Source organism: Capsella rubella, unplaced genomic scaffold (genome assembly GCF_000375325.1).
Source record: "Capsella rubella cultivar Monte Gargano unplaced genomic scaffold, Caprub1_0 scaffold_1, whole genome shotgun sequence".
NCBI classification, from domain to species: Eukaryota; Viridiplantae; Streptophyta; class Magnoliopsida; order Brassicales; family Brassicaceae; genus Capsella; species Capsella rubella.
This window is the reverse complement of record NW_006238923.1, coordinates 5,096,160-5,116,364: the sequence shown is the minus strand read 5'-3', so window position 1 is coordinate 5,116,364 and position 20,205 is coordinate 5,096,160. Positions and strand designations below refer to the sequence as shown.

Below are 20,205 nucleotides of genomic sequence, written 5' to 3'. Positions count from 1 at the left end.
GAATATAGATGATTTATTGTTTTACAATTATAACCATCTCAATTTTCATTATAAGGTACTTGCTTTTAATGTCAGCGTCTATTGATTTTTCTTGTTCAAAGTGGTTTGCTAAACAGAGAACTTTAAACAATTTTTCTTTTTATAACCAGACAACCAAATCTACAAAGTTTATGCATACGAATCATATGGATGATGGTGTTTAGGTTTTATGAATAATGAGCAAGGAATTCAGAAAGCATAAGCACCGTTCCTCGAGTCTCTTATAATTCAGCTCCAAAATATTGGGAGGCATTAATAGTTCCATATAAGTTAATGCATCAACAAAATCGGTGAAAAAACTGAATACTCTTACGACGTGATCAATCCCTTGACGAAACGATCTCCCATTCTGACTGTACTGTGACCTTGATAATATCAAGCTACTCGCTCGTGATCCCTTCAACAAGTCTAATTGTATACTAACCCTATCAAAAACTTGATCTGAGCATCTTACAAAGTTAAATTTGCATTATGGATACTACTATCTATAATCCGTTTCTCATATTCTGCTCTGAACTCGTGTTTGTAAACAGAACTTAGACGACACAAGAGTTATGGTTTCTGGAGGTGGCAGCATCAGAGTCGAACAGAACTTTTTTCTATAACCAGAAGAGAATACCCATGTTTAAATCCTACAAGGTTCGCAATGTTTCACCTTTCACCTAACATCATAGCTATTCTAATTATGTGCATACCTGCGACAATGATCAACATGTGGGAACAAGCAAAGCGGCATCCTCATATGGTACCTACAAAGAAGAGGAAGAAGATTTCATTTAAAAGCTTAACAAAGTGAACAACGCACAAAGCAGAGTATCAAATATGTTATTTTTAAGTTTACAGAGCAAAACGTTGCCCCAAAACTAGCTGCAAATCCAAAACAAACTCAAGTCAGTAATAGTAGAGAGATATGACGAGTAGGGTAATGAGGCCTGCACTAGAGACTACAGAGCAGTACAAATACTTTTCGCCACCAACAAAAAACATCGAATAAAGAACAAGAATTAAGAGGTTCAAAAGCATTTCCCTGTATCAACCAAACGGTGTCTATCTCTTTCTCCCACCACGTTCTCGCAAAGACAGTGTTAGGATTTCTCCTGCTTCCACATTGTAATGCGCAAGTGACATGTTGTCCTTTAAGAATCCAGATTTCCCACTTAACTTCTGTTTGTTTGCAGGAGTTTGTGTCTCCCCCGCTATTTTCTCCTTCAAACTTCCCACATTTTCGGACAACGACTGCACTGTGATCTCAATGACTTTCCTATCATCCCCGTTTGGCACAGAAACCTTGATTCTAGCCGAACCCTGAAAATGTATAAAACATGTAAGACAATTCAGGGGAAAGAAAAATGGATAAGAAAATGATTTAAGAGTCTGAAAAACACATTACCGGATGATGAGCAAGAAACTGGTCTTCAGGAACAAGGGATGACTCCTCAAACTTTTGTCTCTTTGGCTCAGGCTCCTCAGTAAGAGATGCAGGAGACATCCCAGGCATAGGTAGTTGTTGCATCATCCCCATTGAAGGCAGTGGAAGCTGATCATAAGGTCTAGGAACTAGCATATGAGCAAACTGAGATCCTGGTGGAGGGGGAACATGCATACCAGGCTGTATTTGTGTTGGTCGGTTCATCATCATCAAAGGGTGTCCAGGTGGCCAGGGCATCGAGAGCTGGTGTTGCTGATGTATTGGCTGCATCATTGGAGCACCAAGTGGCCTCAGTGCACCTGGGTACTGAACAGTAGGAAGAGGGCGAGGGAGGTTCAAGGCGAGATTAGGAAGTGGTGGCAGTGGCTGGACTCTTGGGACACCTGGTCGAGGAGGAGGAAGAGCAGCTGGACCAGGGAAGCTATTAGGATCTCCATAAACACCATCACCTCGCACATCACCATTACTGTTCTGAGTCAAGGCTTGGTTTGCTGTGCGACCGATACTTCCAGTGTGACCATCCCATATTACTTGCTTCAGCTGCTCATCTTTCTTCTTCTCAATCTCTGCTTTTACAGCATTTGAGACTTCTTCTTCGGTAGTTCCAAATATATCAGGACGCAGGCGGGCCAACCCGACAATGTTTTTCGCAATCTCATCATCTTGTGCAAGTGTGGTCTCACGAATCTTAGCAAACATTCGATCCTTCTGCTCTTTAAACTTAGGATCGATAAGAGAAATCCGCATGTGCTCAGACATCTCGTAAATGGGAATCAACTCGCCAGTAATTGGTGATATAACAACTTTAGTTGGATCTCTCTCAGTCGTGATCCTATCTTCTGGCCTCTTCCAGTTCTTAACAATCCTCATAGGTGCATTTTCAACCTGCATAGAGCAACCATTCTCTTCAAGGTTCGCTGCTCTCATCCCTTCTACAACAAGTTTAACTTCTTCTTCATCCATTTCCATTTCTTCCTCCTTTCCTGCAGACTCAACAACTTCATCTTCTTCCATTACCGATGCTTTGCTGCTTGTTATAACCTCATCAAGTGTCATAGATGGTGGCAACTCCTCATCTTCCTCGTCCGCAAAATATATTAACTCAACAACCGAAAAATCATGCCAATCGATCATAGCCATCTGCACATTCTCCTTCTCTTCCTCGTCTTCTTCTTTTTTCCTCTGTAGCTCCTGGGAACGATCCCATTCAAGACGATTTAAGCAACGCTCAAGAATGGTAGTCAAATCAGCAGCACTCTTTCTCAGCTTTTCTTTAAAATCTTTGGGTGGCATTAATACTTGAGAATACGAATCAACCAGAGAAGTGAAAAAAGTGAACATGCTATGAGTTGGCTTCAAAAACTGAAACTGAGGATTGCTCATCTCTCTACTCATCAAATCCCTTAAAAAGGTTTCCCCATTCCGCGCCACAAACTGCGCTGTATGCTTAACAATATCAAGCTCCTCGTCCATGATCCCTATAGGAATTCGAACTGTATACTTGAGAGGTTCAGGTTCTTCTAAAGGCTTAGGAGGAACCCTGAATGGAGCCTGAGGGTCAGGTACTGCATCGCATGCTTCAGGATCTTCCGAAATAGTAATCTGAGTAGCTCCGTCTTGTTTCTGAGCAGAGTACTCAGAGAGCTTGTGCAGGTAAAAGGCGTGATAAGGATCATCGTTTTTCAGAAAATTAAAATTAACTTTACTCGCTTTCTCGGCTTTAACCTTGTTTTCAAACACCAACCCCAATTTGGAAACAAACAGAGCCGTTCTCTCGATGATATCTTTTATGCCTTTAGGTGGATAGATGATCCCGATAGGATTCGTGTGAGTATCAACAGTAACCACCACCGGAGCTTGATTTGAATTGTTTTGCTCTGCTTGCAACTCCTTCTCTTCCATTTCTCCATCCGTGATTTGCGACGGAGGAAGCGGTCCTAGATTACCGTCAGCAGGAGGAGCCTCTAGTGGCAGTATCTTTTTAAAAGTACCCAACATGTTACGTTCCTGCAACCCAACAAATATTCAAATTTCTAATACAGATCTGATTAAGCGGGAAATAAAACAAATAGAGGAATCCGTTATGTGAAGGACTATGCTTTAGGATAGAGATTGCAAAAAAAAAGAAGAGAAGAAGAACATACCGTGTACTTTTGCCGGTAAGGAACAGAACCGCCGCGAAAAGAAAAGTCAATTTTCAAGAGGAGAAGAAGCGGAGGACGGAGAAGACAAAAGATATTTGTGATCTTTAAAAGCTTTCCAAAACGGTGAAGGTTTATATAGATTTAGTAATGGGCTTTTTTTTACTTGGGCTTACAATTTTTGGTCCATATTTAATTGTTACCGACTTTAATCATGAGAGAGTTTCATGATGAGTTCATGTTGTCTTCAATGATTTTATTAGTTTTCCTCAACGACCTCATTACATTATTACAGCATGAATACAAACCATTTTTTTTGTTTATGAACACAAACCATAATTTGCTTCTTTTCTAGTTTTTAAATCACTGAGGTATAACAAGTATCTAATTTAGTAATTTATACAGAAATATTGAAGAAAGATTAGATTCAAAATATTAGTTGTTTATTCAACATTGGTTTAATTTAACCATGGTCTACCGACATGGACCCAACCCACTAAGGTTAAAAGCATCCTTTCTGAGAGGAAAAAATAATGTTAATTACCGGGAAATTAGTGGTTAATATTCCATTTAATTTGAAGAACAAAAATATATAAGAGCGAGCATTACAATTTGTTTATTTAAGTATTAATTTACCAATCCACGTCACTAACCACCTGAAAACATGTTTTATTTTTTCCCACATGCTATAAAACTAAGTGCTTAGCTTTTATTTTATTTTATTTCCTTCCAGTACAGAAAATGCCGACAAACGTCATATTACATAAACATGACGTCTAATTGATGGCTTAGTATGAAATTAAATTTCAGAGTTAAGAGTTGTTCTAATTTGAAATTCAAATTTGCTTAAACAAAATAATAGTAGAAGCTTTGATATATATATATTTTATTTTTTTGGATTTTTCTCTTTAAAAATAATAAACTATATACCAGTCGGCAGTCTATTCTTTCAATTCAAATTTTATTTAGATTTCATCAATTTTACTAATGTAATTCTGTTTCATATGATTGTCTAATTTTCTTACCGCATGTGTATGGTATTAATAATCAGTATATAATCATCAATAATCTTGAACATATAGGTAAGAAAGTACAATGATTTGCTGCTTAACATCCATCATATTAACCATCTTCGAAAATTTCATGATAAGGTTCTTTTTTTTTTTCTGTGTACTTGCTTTTCTACATTTTTTTTTCTTTTGCTTTTATTTCTTTACTGACTATTCTTCTTCACGCTTCGTTTGTTTATTTGGTTTCTACTGAATATTTTTGTTTTGGAATTAAAGAACAAAAGGGTTTGCTAAGGTGAAAAAGGATAAAGAACCAAAAAAAGACGAACATGCAAACAAAAACATAATAAATCAAAAGCAAAGCGACTTTTTTTTTTTCCCTATCATATACAAAATCTTGGTTTTTCTTAAGTTCTTTTTTGTTATTTTTGTTTAGTAATTAATTAAGTCTCTAAGATAATCTTGATTCTTTTTGAAAAGGTTTAAATAAAAAGGCAAAACACACATATATAACAATCTTTCTAACTATATACAACAAATATGTTTGAATATGTTAACCAGTGATTAATATATTTTTTTCAACATATCGAGAAGAGATCTCATTATAACGAGCCCGCGTAATTACAAATACATATATCATCCCTTAGTTCTTATAATAGTAATTGTGCCACTCCCTAGTGTTTGTATCTTCGTGAAAGCAACCACGGCTTTGCCTGACAGACCCGGTCCATCTGCAGAGACACACGGGCGGCATGCAAAGTCTCCAACTGGATGGCGAACCGGCCGAGAAGATGGCATTAGAATTCTCTTGTTAATGTCATTTAGGGTTACATCTTCTTCTCGACCACCTGGTTTCACCACTCCAAATGGATACACCACCCTCTTCTTCTCCTCATTGTCGTTCTTCTCTGTAACGCACAAGTATTAAGTATAGTGCATGTTTATTATAATGACGACCCGGGTGTATAAAAAGTAAATATGATACAGCTAGGTTAAAAAGAAACTAGAGTACTTGCTAAGATACTTTAATTTACATGTGATTAGAAACACAATTTTTTGATATCAAATATGCATAAACGCATATATAAGGCCAATGGACAAACAAGAACATGGGCAATACGCATAAACACAAAAGTATATTTTCACTTTCACTACAACTTTGGAAGAAAATACAGAACACTTACTTGGCGTGGACGAGGATGGTTCAAAAGAGTTTTTTGAAAAATTCGAGGATTTTTCTTCTGAACATATATTGATGGAAGAATTTGGCGATTCATCTGTTTAAATATTAGAACACTATGTTAAATTTATAAATTAAACATCAAAATTATTCAATTTTCTTACTATTATATTAAAACAGCACTATGTATATTTGATTTATGTGATAATAATAAATAAATAATATTTAAGTCCAAAAACAAATTAATATGGGTGGTAGTAATAAAGAAGTAGGTCTACCTGCAAACTGACTACTCGTGCAACTATAACTCTCCGACAGGCCCCAATGATTCTGCATTATTATATACCACGATCAACTAACTCAGTTTCATAAGAAGAAAAAAAAAACAGTGAATAGTTATGTAAATGACAAACGAAAATAACCAGTAGTATAATCAAATAAAAACCTGAGAAATGTCTAAATCATGATTTGGTATGTCCTCAGCACCGTTGAACGAGAGACGTCGCCGTTTGCTTCTCCCACCAAATTCGATGAGTGCGTCTTCAAGGTATCCGGTGGAAAAGTCCCCAATATCGATCTCCGGCGAACATAATATATGCTCCGGCGATTCATCAATGAGCCCCCATGCATCTACAAGTACATTGCATGGCCAAGTCCTTCCATTATATATGTGTGTATGTATATATGTTTTTAATGAAATCTTCTTGAATTAATAAGCACAAAATACGTTCATCTTTCAGAAAAAGCATACATAATTTTGATCAAACAAGCTCAACATACATCATCATATTTATATAGATATATAAAAAGATCAGTAATATGTATGTTGTTGTCTATACCTAGGTTGAAGTTTTGGTTGAAGAGCGATCCAAGGTTATGGAGATCCCAAGAGGGGAGAGAGTAGGAAAGCTCACTCATTTTTCTGGTTTGTTTATGATATTTGTGGACTTGACTGTGAATGTGTTGAATTAAGGGGAGAGACCATGTGGCTGCCTATTTATCTTGGTGGGTTGTGAGTAAAAAAGTTAAAAACAAATTTAAATAATCCAAATAAAGCATGAAAACGAAAATTAAAAAGAAAAAGAAAAAGGAAAAAAAAAATAGCTAAAGGAAGTGAAGAAACTTGGAATGAGAAAACTTAGTACTCAATACAGTCAACTGTAAAGAAAAGATAAAAGAGCAATAATGGGTGGATAGTGTGTGTCCATTAGAAATAAATCTATTGGTGAGATGTGATCATTTTTAACCGCATTTCTTATACAAGAATTCAAAACTTCAAAATATGATTTGTTACTCCACCTTTGCAATAATATATGTTAAGCAAACGAATCTCACATTCGATTTTGTCAATTAATTTGACAATATTGCACAGTTGGAAAAATATTAATAGTTTTAGTACATGTCTTAGAATATGTGCATGCATACTTTACTAGAGAAAGATATTTTAGTGCAGAAGTATTTACATAGAGTGTGAATACTCGTTGTTCTTGCAATGATTCGGATACCATGTTGATTACAAGCTTTGGTCAATATATGAGGTGGTGCACAAAAGACAAACTATATATATATGTCGATGGGGAAAATAAATTGATATTGACCAATGTGTAAAACAAAAAAAAAAGAACTGGAACAAAGTTTTGAAATCTGAGTGGGGTTAGGTAAATGGGGGACTGAATAATGGCTAAAGGCGATGAAAATATCATCATGATGTCTAGCTATGTTTTCTATTGTTGCTGCTCTCATGCATGTTACTCATGGAAGAGAGAGAATTTTGGTGAATGCATGCTGTGTATATCACTTGATTCAGTCGATCGTGTTTATATATGTGTTGGTACAACAAATAGACACGATAAATTTGATTATTTTTGTGATTTGTACGTCAGTACATGTACTACATAAAATGATAAATCATCTCAATCATATAATTTTATTTAAAACTAGCTAGCTAGGCAATATATATATACTTTAGTGATCACCAATATAACATAGGTGAAATGTGAAACTCTTGGTTGAACTAAACCTACATTCAACCATATCTACTGATCAAAGTCATGCATGTTAACGAAAAGTAAGAAAAATTCAAATTCTGCAGCTTTACCTCCGTATATATAAAAGTATATATATATTCTTCAAAGCATTGCTTTCCGATTTGGTGAACAACCTGTTCTTCTATTATTAGGTACTTTTTCCTCTTAGATTTTATATATAACTTTCATTTGTTCTTCTTCTTCGTGGGGTCATGTCATATCTTATCACGTTTACTCCATCATTACCTCTACCTTTCATTTCAATTTCTGCTAATTTATTTTTGTACCATGTACGTGTTTCTATCAATGAGAACATAGCTCACAACACGAGCTGCCACACACCAAAAAAAAAGAAAAAAAAAGATGTACTAAAATCCACTTACATTTTGATGAGCAACTTAGAGATTATTATCTATTGAAAATATTTTCAGTTCCTTGGATCAAACTTGTAGTGTCCATTTTTAGGTTTTCTTATTATTAGTCAAACAAAAAGAGAAAATTACTTGGCGATTTGTATATTGGTTACCCTATATATATTGTTATAAATGATATAGTATAATGCGACAAAATTAAAGATTATAAATTTGTCTCCAGAGTATGCTTTTTTTCTTTTTTCTCGATTGGAATGCAAATTAGCCGGCATACGAATTCTCAGTGGGGACAAATGTATGCATGCCGGCGGGACCCAATTGGAAAATTTAGAAAGATTGCAGCCGTATCCTTTTCTTGGGTCTTCTTCTTCTTCTCCTTCTTTAAAATAATATTCGAGGTTTGAATGGTCCTAACCCCAAACACTTTGTACACAACACACACACTGAGAGGCTTGCCCTTCTTTACCTGGTCAAATTCGATGATTGCAATCTTACATGGTTTTTCTTGATGGTGATCCATATAATTACAACTTTAACAACTCAATGTATCACAAGTTTGATGATCAATAGAGAACTCTGTTACCTTTTCGGGTTACGACAATGTTTTTTTTTTAAATTATATACAAGTTTTTTCATGCATCTAGGCTAACCACACAAGTTACAATCATCATTGTTATTATACTTGCTCTTCTCTTTCACATGGTTCTTTTATTTGAACCAAGCGACCGATAAAAAGAGTACTATAGATGCTAATGATTTGAAAAGAGTTCAGTTTTTTAAAACTGTAAATTACCCATGTCCTTAACATACGTTACGTAGCAACGATCGAAAACCAATACGAATATTTAGTAATATACAATTTCAAAATTTCAAACAGCATGCATGATTGATCCATGATAAAGATCCTCTTATATATTCTCATGGGTCCGAGTAGATTATTTTTCATATCTTATGTTGGAGAATCCTGAGATTATAATATCAATATGTTTATTTGGTTAAACAGGAACCGTTTAGTTTAGTGGGGGTAGATAACTAGATATTAAGCCAAGTTTTTTTCTCTTTTTTTAATTGGATTACATATGATACAAGTATATACTCCAATTTTTACACGTCGTCGAACAAACAAAATAGTAACAATTTAGTTCAAACCATATTTTGTCAGAAACCCATTCCACTTCCGAGTTCCGACAACTTCAGACTGCGCTACAAATCTTTACTAAACTTGTTGTGATAAAAACAAAACACCCGAACGAAAAACTAAATCTCTAGTAATCAACCAAATGAGATATGATGAATTAAGAAACTGCTATCAATTAATTGATTTCTCTTGTGAATTATACAGTAGTTTCATAAACATATTAGGAAACTTTAGTTTTTACCAAAGCTGAGCTTGTAATTTGTCTATGCATGTTTGTTGTTCGGTTGTTCATTTCATTGGACGGTTCAAGATTACTGATCGGTAATTATGGAGAATCAGACGGTGATGATTGAAGCTCAGGTTTGGGGATTTTGTCTGTTGCTAATAACTTGGACCCATTTGTTTTGTTTATAACTCTATCGGGGCCATTGTAATAAAAGTTAAGGGTTACACTTTAACCAAAAACACAAATGCTCAATCTTAAAAAGTATTGATTAGAGAATGTTGTCACGGACCTTTCTTCTGAATAAGTCCACGACTTTGTCTGCGTTGTTCTCGCAAGACCATGTAGATTGATATTGATTTGGGGAACTAGTCACATCGAGTTTTATTATAACAGTACATCACGATTTTGCCTGTGTACCATGCAATATTGCAATCCAATTGTACCAGAGCAAACCGGATCACGTGGTTTAGTTTTCCATTGTAATCCAATTTTATTAAAGCAAACCGGATTATGGTGCTGTCTGGTTATGTTAACCAATAAAATTTCTTTTTCTTCACTCTGACGAATCGGTGGTTTAACCTGTAGGGGATTTATCATCGAAAAACCCTCAGGCTCAAGCGCCGGCGTTTCACTCTCTCTCACTAGTCAAATCCGATTTCGTTTCTGGGTTGAGATTGAGAAATGCAGAGATCATCTTTGCGATTACTAGCTAAGCCTCTCTTGGAGAGCAGGCGAGGGTTTTGCACGAGCTCTGATAAGATCGTAGCTTCGGTGCTTTTTGAGAGATTGCGTGTTGTCATACCTAAACCGGATCCTGCTGTTTACGCTTTCCAGGAGTTTAAGTAAAGCTCTCTCATTTTTTTGCTTGTGTTCTGTATTTTTCTTTGGCATTATAATGTTGGGAGACAAGTAGAGTTATGTGATTCAAAGGATACTTTTTTTCTATGTAGCTCGAACTGTATTTTGATGTGGTGGAATTAGATAGGATTTGAGTCATTGAGCAGTGAAAGTTTTGATTTTTACACTGTGGTTCACCTTTACGGAAACATTTTGTCTTGATTGGTTGATCTGTTGCAGATTCAATTGGCAACAGCAGTTTCGTCGTAGATACCCAGATGAGTTCTTGGACATTGCTAAGAACAGGTAAATGTTTCTGCTTTCTTCAATATCATGATGTCGCCAAGCTTATGATCTGTTCAACGGCTTCTTGTTCATTCAACTTTGGAATGGATCATCTGAGTTATTGAGTAACCTGTGCAGCACCTGTTGTGAAAATTTAGAACTATTATATGCTCGTAGATGTATGGTGAAGGTTCTGTGACTATTTCTAGTTCAGTCTATGTAATGAAATTTTTTGTGACTCTTCCATGAAATTCTAATTTTGTCTTTGGTTGATCTTCTGATGCTTGAATACAGAGCCAAGGGTGAATACCAAATGGACTATGTACCTGCTCCTAGAATTACAGAGGCTGACAAGAAAAATGATAGGAAGTAAGTTGATAGCACCTCTTAAAGTTTCTTGCACTGTTGTGTTTCTCTTCGATTGACGATTGATAGTTAGTTTTGGAAATATGCTACTATTATAGGTCATTATATAGAGCTCTAGACAAAAAGTTGTATCTTCTCATCTTCGGCAAGCCATTTGGAGCTACAAGTGACAAACCTGTCTGGCATTTCCCTGAGAAAGTGTACGATTCTGAGCCAACTCTTCGCAAGGTGATTGTTTCTATTTTGATCCATAACACCATGAAATTTCATCCATGATGCTTATTGTTGTATGTGAATTTGGTATTTGCAGTGCGCAGAATCTGCTTTGAAGTCAGTCTTAGGAGACCTTACTCACACATACTTTGTTGGAAATGCTCCAATGGCTCACATGGCTATACAACCTACAGAAGAAACGCCTGATTTGCCATCTTACAAGGTAATAACTAAGAACAAAGCTCAAGAGATTTATCGAATAGGTGTCATCGGAGTATTGAAGTTAATGAGTTTTTTTTTTGGGTCTCTCTCCTTTTTGCCGTTGTGTAGAGGTTCTTCTTCAAATGCAGTGTAGTAGCAGCATCAAAATACAACATAAGCAACTGCGAGGATTTTGTGTGGGTAACCAAAGATGAGCTTTTGGAATTCTTCCCTGAGCAAGCTGAATTCTTCAACAAGATGATCATTAGCTGAGTCACTCTCACACCAGAAAATTCCTATTTGGATATTTTCTTCTTCATCCCTGTAATCTTTCTGGTTTCGAGAGAGTTGATCCTAAACAAGATGTTGTGAATAACCAACCAGACCAAACCATATCTCTGGTTTTTCTTAGTCACAAGGAATTTTTTGTTGACAGTTTGATCAGAAGTATTTGAATGTAGACTATCCACTGTAGTTGGCTATTTTCTCAACCTTTTTATTTCTCACACATCTCTCCGATACAGATAACATACAGTATCTTGAGAAAAAGTCGCATACGTTGATTCGTTATCGTCGTCACATCTCTTCAATGGAGGATCCTTCTCATACAAGCGTGTGGCACCTAAGCCCACTGGGCTGAAAACTAAAATAACCGACTTGTTTTACAAACCCAGCTCTCTACTTCTTTGTTCCGGTTTAGTTTTGTTTTTTTTGGTTCAATTCCGTCAAAAGATTAGAAAAAAGGATTTCAATAAGCCCTAGCAGGTTTTGTTGCTGTCTATGTCACTGCTCTTCCTCAGAAGAGCTAAGCCGTTATTTGTATCCTGTGCAGCTTCTTCTCGTTCTCATCACCCAAGCTTCTTATTCCCAGCGTTTACGAATCAGCTGCTGCGTTCGTTTCACGGTTCCAGAATCATGGTACTCTTAAAATTCCGATTGCTTAGCGTCGTTATTATCACATGACTTTCAGATTCCTTCTGAGAAATGATATGTTTGTTTTCTTAATTCATAGTCCGAATCAGAGAAGAAGGTCCTTACAGAGGAGGAGCTTGAGCGGAAGAAGAAGAAGGAAGAGAAGGTTTGACTTCTGACTTCAAACATTTTATTGATTTGAACAGTTTAAAGACTTGTAATCTCATAGACGATTGTGGTTGAGATTTTTGTTCAATCAAGGTAGTGCGTAGAGTGATTCGCTAGTGATACAATTAGCTGGGGTGAGCAATGTTCTCATAGGGACAACTATGGATTGCTCACTTGGAAAATCGAATCTTGCCTTAGTTATTTTTAAGATAGGATAGTTAGAGAAGCCGTCTGCACTATATCAGAAATGAAGAAGTGTTCTACGTTAATAGTTTGAGTAATTGCCACAGATTCTTATAGTCCTGGTTTATGCTTTCTTTTGGTATATTGTTGTGGAATTGTATACATTTGAATGCAACGCCTTACATTTCAATTTTTTCCCTGTTGTCAGAGTTAGTGGTTGAGTAAATATTCATTCAGTTTTTGCCTTTGTAAAATCTCACTGATTTCATTATATTGTGTTGGACTTAAAAATATTATTTATTCCTGTGCAATATCAACTTTAAAAGTAATCAGTAAGGAATTTTCTAATAGAATAAAGAAAAGGAGTTGAAGAAGCAAAAAGCTTTGGAGAAAGCGAGGCTGGCAGAACTGAAGGTAATCTCTGAGGAACCCCAATTATGTACACCGTGCAAGTCACATCCTTCATTTTTCCTGGAACTAGAAAATTTATCATGGTGTGCTTCTCGTGTAGGCAAAACAGGCCAAAGATGGAACCAATGTACCTAAAAAGAGCGCAAAGAAGAGTTCCAAACGGGATGCGTCAGAAGAGAATCCTCAAGATTTTGTGGATCCTGAAACTCCTCTTGGTGAGATGAAAAAGCTTTCTTCACAGATGGCCAAACAATACAGTCCTGCTGCCGTAGAGAAATCGTAAGTGTGAACTGTGTAGAGCTTTTACTTTGGCATATATTTGAGCGTGTTCATTCATACACAAAATTTATTCTAGATAATCGCTCTGTGATTCTGTATTTGGGTCAGATGGTATGCCTGGTGGGAAAAATCTGAACTTTTTAAGGCGGATGCTAAGAGTTCAAAGCCACCGTTTGTTATTGTAAGGCCTTATCCAAATTTTAAATTCGTTCATTCTGGATTCAACCTTTTTTTATTGTCTTCTCCAATACTTTTGTGCAAATAGCTTCAGTTGAGAAGATTCTTGAGCTTCGTAAATTTTATTGCTGTTTTGATTGATTCTGCAGGTTCTTCCTCCTCCAAATGTGACTGGAGCTTTGCATATTGGCCATGCACTAACAGCTGCAATTGAGGTTTTATTAGCACAATTTTTGGTGCTCTTGTTTTTTCTCCTGTTATTCCCGATAATCAGTGACTAAAAGTTTGCTGATGCAGGATACAATAATTCGCTGGAAGAGAATGTCTGGGTACAATGCTTTGTGGGTACCTGGGGTTGACCATGCTGGTATAGCTACACAGGTTCGTCCCTATCTCATGTCTGATATTAATATAAATTGCAGCCTATAGTGCTAATCTCTTTTGGCTGCATGCATGTAGTTTTCTTTTTACAAATTGTATCATATTCTTTGCTTGTTCATTCTAGGTTGTGGTTGAGAAGCATATCATGCGTGAAAGAGGAATGACAAGGCATGACGTTGGCCGCGAAGAGTTCATAAAGGAAGTGAGTTGATAAATAGACGCTCATGCATTATATTCCTTTTATCATTGTTTGAAAATTCACTTATATTACTTGTGATATTGGAAAAGGTGTGGAAGTGGAAGAACCAGTCGGGCTGTACCATTCTAACCCAACTACGCCGCCTAGGAGCTTCTCTCGATTGGTCTCGTGAGGTAAAATTCAGTCATGTTTTATTTTTAAGGCAAATGTTATGGAAAATTGGCTATATTAAACATTTTTAGCTACTAAATGAATTTATACCTGTGTTCCGGGGCTATCCATCTTACTGATGTGTTTCTGCCTATAAATTTGTAGTGTTTTACGCTGGACGAGCAAAGATCAAAAGCTGTCATTGAGGCCTTTGTACGGTTATATAAGGAAGGGCTTATCTATAGGTATGTTCAAGTCTTACTTTGTTATTTGATACAAGCTATAAAATGAGTGTTGTAAAGGATCCATGGAGACAGGAATACACTTAAAACTGGAATATGGTACTCTTTTACTTTTCTTCCGTTACCCTGTTGGCATACTTAACTGAACTGAGTCATACCATGACTTGTGCAGGGATATTCGGCTTGTTAATTGGGATTGTGTTTTGAGAACAGCCATATCTGACGTTGAGGTAAATCAGCAGCAAATGTTAGACTATGATTACTGAATGGCATCCTCTTTATGCAGAGTGTCTATAATCTGTAGGTTGAGTATATCGACATCAAAGAGAAAACACTACTAAAGGTTCCTGGCTATGAGAAACCAGTAGAATTTGGTCTACTTACTTCATTTGCTTACCCTCTGGAGGGAGGCTTGGGCGAGGTTGTTGTTGCCACTACCAGGGTGGAAACGATGCTTGGGGATACAGCTATTGCTATTCATCCCGATGATGCAAGATACAAGCATCTTCATGGGAAATTTGCTGTGCACCCATTTAATGGACGGAAGTTACCAATTATCTGTGATGGAATACTTGTTGATCCAAATTTTGGTACTGGTTGTGTTAAGGTACTGATTTCTCTTGTATATTTAAATTCTATGTTTCTGCCACTTTTAGTTGTTTTTCTTGTGTTGAAGTTACTTTATTCTTCTCTTGTAGATTACTCCTGCCCATGACCCCAATGATTGTGAAGTTGGAAAGCGCCACAAGCTGGAATTTATAAACATATTCACTGATGATGGAAAGATCAACACAAATGGCGGGTCTGACTTCACTGGGATGCCACGCTTTGCAGCTCGTGAGGCAGTTGTTGAAGCTCTTCAGAAGCAGGTAATTCTGTTACTCGTTATATAAGTTATAAAAGACATTATTATCGATTGTTGGTTTAAGGAGATACTATTACAAAATTTGGTTTCTTGTAACTGTCTTGTAGAATTTAACTGATTTGTCAATATATTACTCAGGGGCTGTACAGAGGTGCCAAAAATAATGAAATGAGGCTTGGACTTTGCTCAAGAACCAGTGATGTTATCGAGCCTATGATAAAACCTCAGTGGTATGTTAATTGCAGCATGATTGGAAAGGAGGCTCTTGATGTTGCCATCACTGATGAAAACAAGAAGCTCGAGTTTATACCAAAGCAGTACACAGCAGAATATAGAAGGTTTCTTTCATTTATCACTTCTCTGGTTCTTTCATTTACCCCATTTATTATCATTCTTACTGCAAAATTGTATTTATAAGCTGTGATAGCTGTTTATGATGTCACTACACCATCTATTAACAATCACAACCTTACAGATGGTTAGAGAACATCCGTGACTGGTGTATTTCGAGACAGCTCTGGTGGGGCCACAGAATACCAGCATGGTATGCCACTCTAGAGGGAGATCAGCTCAAGGAAGTCGGTGCATATAATGACCATTGGGTTGTTGCTAGAACCGAGGAAGAAGCTCGAAAGGAGGCTGCTCAGAAATTTGCTGGGAAGAAGTTTGAACTCACTCAAGATCCTGATGTACTTGATACATGGTTTTCTTCTGGGCTCTCTCCATTATCTGTTCTGGGATGGCCAGATGAAACTGACGACTTCAAAGCCTTCTATCCAACTTCTGTTCTTGAAACGGGACATGATATTCTATTTTTCTGGGTTGCTCGTATGGTTATGATGGGAATGAAACTAGGTGGTGAGGTTCCATTCAGCAAGGTACGTGTAATTTTTTAGTCAAACAAAGAACATAACCTTTAGATGCAAGTATTACTTTGTGACCAGTACTTATATGCAAAAACATTTCTTGTCTTTGCTATAGGTTTATTTGCATCCTATGATACGTGATGCTCATGGGCGTAAGATGTCAAAATCTCTTGGAAATGTCATTGATCCACTTGAAGTAATAAACGGAGTAACTCTTGAAGGTCTTCATAAGAGATTAGAAGAAGGTAACTTGGATCCAAGAGAGCTGGTTGTTGCCAAAGAAGGACAAGTGAAGGACTTTCCAGAAGGTATCCCTGAATGTGGCACTGACGCTCTTCGGTTTGCGCTCGTCGCTTACACTGCTCAGGTACTATTTATTGCACTAATCCCTAACAGCCTCCTTCAATGTGTGTTTTATAAACTAAAAATTGCTCTACTCTTGATTCTTACTAGTCTGATAAAATTAACTTGGACATCCTCCGAGTTGTTGGTTACCGTCAATGGTGTAATAAACTATGGAACGCCGTCAGATTTGCGATGATGAAGCTTGGCGATAATTATACCCCTCCTCAGACTCTAATCCCTGAAACAATGCCGTTCAGCTGCAAATGGATTCTCTCTGTTCTAAATAAGGCAATATCAAAGACAGTGGAGTCACTGGAGGCATTTGAGTTCTCGGATGCAGCCAACACAGTATATGCATGGTGGCAATACCAATTCTGCGATGTGTACATTGAAGCAATCAAGCCTTATTTTTCTGGTGACAACCCAATGTTTGCTTCAGAGAGGGCTCATGCACAACATACTCTCTGGATAAGTCTGGAGACTGGCTTGAGACTGCTTCACCCACTAATGCCTTTTGTTACCGAAGAGCTATGGCAACGGCTTCCCTCACCCAAAGACACTGAAAGAAAGGCGTCTATCATGATATGTGACTACCCAACCGCTATAGAGGTCAGTAAGATTCTCTTAGTAACTTGTCATTATTTTGTTGGGCTTTCTAACTCTTTTCTTCTGTTGTCATGAACCCAGAATTGGACAAATGGGAAAGTGGAGAGCGAAATGGAAACCGTTCAAGCGACTGTGAAATGCATGAGGGCACTCAGAGCAGGGTTGCTGGAGAAACAGAAAAATGAAAGGTCCGAGTACATGATTAAAGGGCCATTGAGACATTTTATAACCATCCTGCATTTTCGAATATACTGTCACTAAAATGGTTACTTTTTTCGTTGTGTACATTTTTTTCAGGTTGCCTGGTTTTGCTCTGTGTGAAAACAACTTAACATCTGAAATTGTAAAATCTCGCGAGTTTGAGATCAGAACCCTTGCAAACCTATCCTCCTTAGAGGTCAAAATCTATCTTCAGTTTCTTTCTTGCAGTTTTTCTATTGTTTTGTGTAACTTATCTGAGTTTTTATGGGGACTTGGTACAGGTTTTTATCAAGGGAGAACACGCAGCCCCACCTGGATCTTCTGTTGAGACAGTAAACGAGAACCTCAAGGTGTATCTAAAAGTGGAAGGAGCCATTAACACAGAAGCTGAACAAGAAAAAATCAGAAACAAGCTTGGCGAGCTACAAAAGTAATTCCCTAGACCCGTAACTGAATCACGTGTTGGTTTCCTGAGATTTCATCCTATGAAACTTTTATTTCTTGTTTCATCAGGCAAAAGGATAAGTTGCAGAAGATGATGAGTGTGTCTACCTATGAAGAGAAGGTCCCTGCAAATATAAGAGAAGACAACGCGACCAAGCTTGCTAAGATTCTACAAGAATTTGATTTCTTTGAAAAGGAAAGTGCCCGTCTTGCTACTGAAACAAGCAATCCAGGAAATCAGGAAATGGAACAGAAGAAGTGAGAGACAAAGTCACAGTTTCTGTCTGATAAGGCCAAATGAAATATTTCAGGTTCGAGAAACCTGGTGCTGCTTTTGTGTACTAGTTTTGATTTTTGACTATAATTTCATTACATTTCTCTAAAACGAAAAACCTTTGATTAGTTTTGAACTGAGATCAATTGCAAACACGATTTGTTTTGGTCAACGTGAACAGCACTTGAAGAGTTCGTAGTTTATTGCACTGAACTTTTGGGTTTAGGTAGCGTAAGTGTCGGTGTTGACTGTGTCAACCCAGTGTAATTAGTCCCGAGCAACTGAATGGTGATACTAGTAGATAGTAAACCTCGAGGGTCATATGCACGATCAAGAGATTGACCCTTAATACCACTAGATGACCAAACAGTAGATCAGTGAGATTGCTCATCCCCATTTTGTATCCGTATATCCCCACATTCATCAGAAAATATCTAACTTTTTTTTTTTTTTTTGCTTCCTATTCTTCTTTCCATGAAACATTTGATCTGATTTCAATAATTTGAATAAGTATACTTGGTCCCACGATTTACTTTGCCGCAGCCTTTTGATTTCCTCAAAAGTGTGATCATCTACATATACATTTGGTCTAGGTTTCATTCTTTGATGTAATGATGTTCATTCTGATAGGGTCCTAACATAATTCTTAATGCCCAATTATACTTCATCACTGCTTTTCTCTGGAACAGTAGGTAAGTGTCTGATTCTTATCTTTAGTGATATCGGTTTGTTTGGTAAAAGGTTAATTATTAGGTTGATCACGACTCCAAATTGGCTTATGTATGTACACGTACTCTCGTACCCTTCGTCTAGATTCTTCTAGAATTGGGAACATATTATGTCACCAGCTACTGCAAAACAAAGTTCTCACGTAGCTGAAAAAAATGTTGTGCACTCTGCACGAACGCATACTCGCATGCCCTGTTCTGAACACATTCAAAAGAAGTTAAAGACTTCAGAGTTTAGATCTATAGGGAGCAAATTATGTCATTTTCTTGAAGATCTTTCTCTACATTAAAAGAAATGAAAGTAAGTGTACATAAAGACATAAACACTGGACCAACTCTGAATACTCTGCATTAAGATATTAGTATAGACGATTCTGCAAAAACAAAAATTGCAATCATGGATTGGTGGATAAGAGAACATATAGAAAGCCTGTAAAGGGATGAATTATTCTCTTTATGTCCCTCTCCTCCTTCTTCTTCTCACCTGCCATTTACAATCTCTACACAAAATCAAACATGTAATATTCTTCAATTGTCTTTACTGCTATGATTACAACCATGTGTGTGCTGCCTCTAAAAAAACCTGAAAGTTTCTCTTGAATTTTCCAACTTGTTATGATTTCCCTTCTTTTTTTTTTTTAGTTATAACTCTCATACTTTGGTATATCTGGACAGGAAGCTCTCAACTCATGCTCCAATGTGTCATGTTTGTCCTCAAAATTCAAATGTTTACAAATTCTATTTACTGTTTCCTCAATTTTTGTTAATATTGTTATACCTGGGGATAAGCACTAGAAGGTGGACTTAAACAAATTTGAGGACATATAGCAAACACACTTCCAGTGTTTCGAGGAAAGAAAAGTCAAGGGTTGTTTGGTTCTCATACTCTCAACCCTAAATCTTTTTCACATGACCACATCTATATGGACCTAATCTTTAGCAAAAACTTTAAAATTAAATATTTGAAGAAGAATAGTTAGTAATTAAATAAGTTTTCTTTTGGTGACACTTTTAGAGAAACCCTCTCTAGGTGTTTTTCTCTCTTGGTTGATTACACCTTTTTATCAAATACTTTATAATTCATATTGTTCGTGCATGTGCTATGATTGAAATCAACTAAAGTGTAAGGGGTGGGGAGAAAAAATAACGTTTAAATAAAATAACACATATAAAGGTCAAATCTAATAAAATGGTTCGGTGGGAATTTTGTGGATCAAAATAGAATTTAGCCGTTATGATAATCCAAAAACTCTTTTGTATTGCCAAGTTGTATCTCTCTCTAATCTCTATACATAAAAATACAATATGAGT

The 20,205-nt window shown here is 36.7% G+C and overlaps 4 protein-coding genes across 5 annotated transcripts; 2 read left to right on the top strand and 2 right to left on the bottom strand.

Moving 5' to 3' along the window:
- Window positions 1–198: 198 nt before the first annotated feature.
- LOC17899100 (probable splicing factor 3A subunit 1) lies at window positions 199–3,704 on the bottom strand. 2 transcript variants are annotated; one of them, XR_002835479.1, is made up of 4 exons: window positions 3,613–3,704; window positions 1,430–3,475; window positions 735–1,344; window positions 199–638 (listed from the first exon to the last, which is right to left on the bottom strand). XR_002835479.1 is itself a non-coding variant. In XM_023789752.1 (3 exons), the coding sequence occupies exons 2-3, from the start codon at window positions 3,464–3,466 to the stop codon at window positions 1,087–1,089; spliced, it is 2,295 nt and encodes a 764-aa protein (XP_023645520.1). In that variant the 5' UTR covers window positions 3,467–3,475; window positions 3,613–3,704; the 3' UTR covers window positions 199–1,086. The 2 variants fall into 2 exon arrangements, 1 of the variants encoding a protein (XP_023645520.1); XM_023789752.1 differs by having other exon boundaries at window positions 199–1,344.
- A 1,456-nt stretch (window positions 3,705–5,160) lies between these two features.
- LOC17900528 lies at window positions 5,161–6,746 on the bottom strand. The gene is made up of 5 exons (XM_023777010.1): window positions 6,639–6,746; window positions 6,245–6,429; window positions 6,078–6,129; window positions 5,804–5,896; window positions 5,161–5,527 (listed from the first exon to the last, which is right to left on the bottom strand). Exons 1-5 carry the CDS (start codon window positions 6,715–6,717, stop codon window positions 5,256–5,258), a joined length of 681 nt encoding a protein of 226 aa, XP_023632778.1. The 5' UTR covers window positions 6,718–6,746; the 3' UTR covers window positions 5,161–5,255.
- A 3,388-nt stretch (window positions 6,747–10,134) lies between these two features.
- LOC17897322 (39S ribosomal protein L46, mitochondrial) lies at window positions 10,135–11,954 on the top strand. The gene is made up of 6 exons (XM_006306494.2): window positions 10,135–10,403; window positions 10,639–10,704; window positions 10,978–11,052; window positions 11,148–11,277; window positions 11,360–11,485; window positions 11,593–11,954. The coding sequence occupies exons 1-6, from the start codon at window positions 10,243–10,245 to the stop codon at window positions 11,734–11,736; spliced, it is 702 nt and encodes a 233-aa protein (XP_006306556.1). The 5' UTR covers window positions 10,135–10,242; the 3' UTR covers window positions 11,737–11,954.
- Window positions 11,955–12,211: 257 nt separating this feature from the next.
- LOC17899673 (valine--tRNA ligase, mitochondrial 1) lies at window positions 12,212–18,369 on the top strand. The gene is made up of 21 exons (XM_006303505.2): window positions 12,212–12,381; window positions 12,476–12,541; window positions 13,078–13,140; window positions 13,238–13,416; window positions 13,525–13,597; window positions 13,743–13,808; window positions 13,891–13,974; window positions 14,099–14,176; window positions 14,263–14,346; window positions 14,489–14,568; window positions 14,738–14,795; window positions 14,870–15,172; window positions 15,264–15,434; window positions 15,569–15,768; window positions 15,906–16,308; window positions 16,412–16,663; window positions 16,750–17,250; window positions 17,329–17,435; window positions 17,545–17,644; window positions 17,730–17,878; window positions 17,962–18,369. Exons 1-21 carry the CDS (start codon window positions 12,244–12,246, stop codon window positions 18,152–18,154), a joined length of 3,348 nt encoding a protein of 1,115 aa, XP_006303567.1. The 5' UTR covers window positions 12,212–12,243; the 3' UTR covers window positions 18,155–18,369.
- The last annotated feature ends 1,836 nt before the right edge of the window (window positions 18,370–20,205 follow it).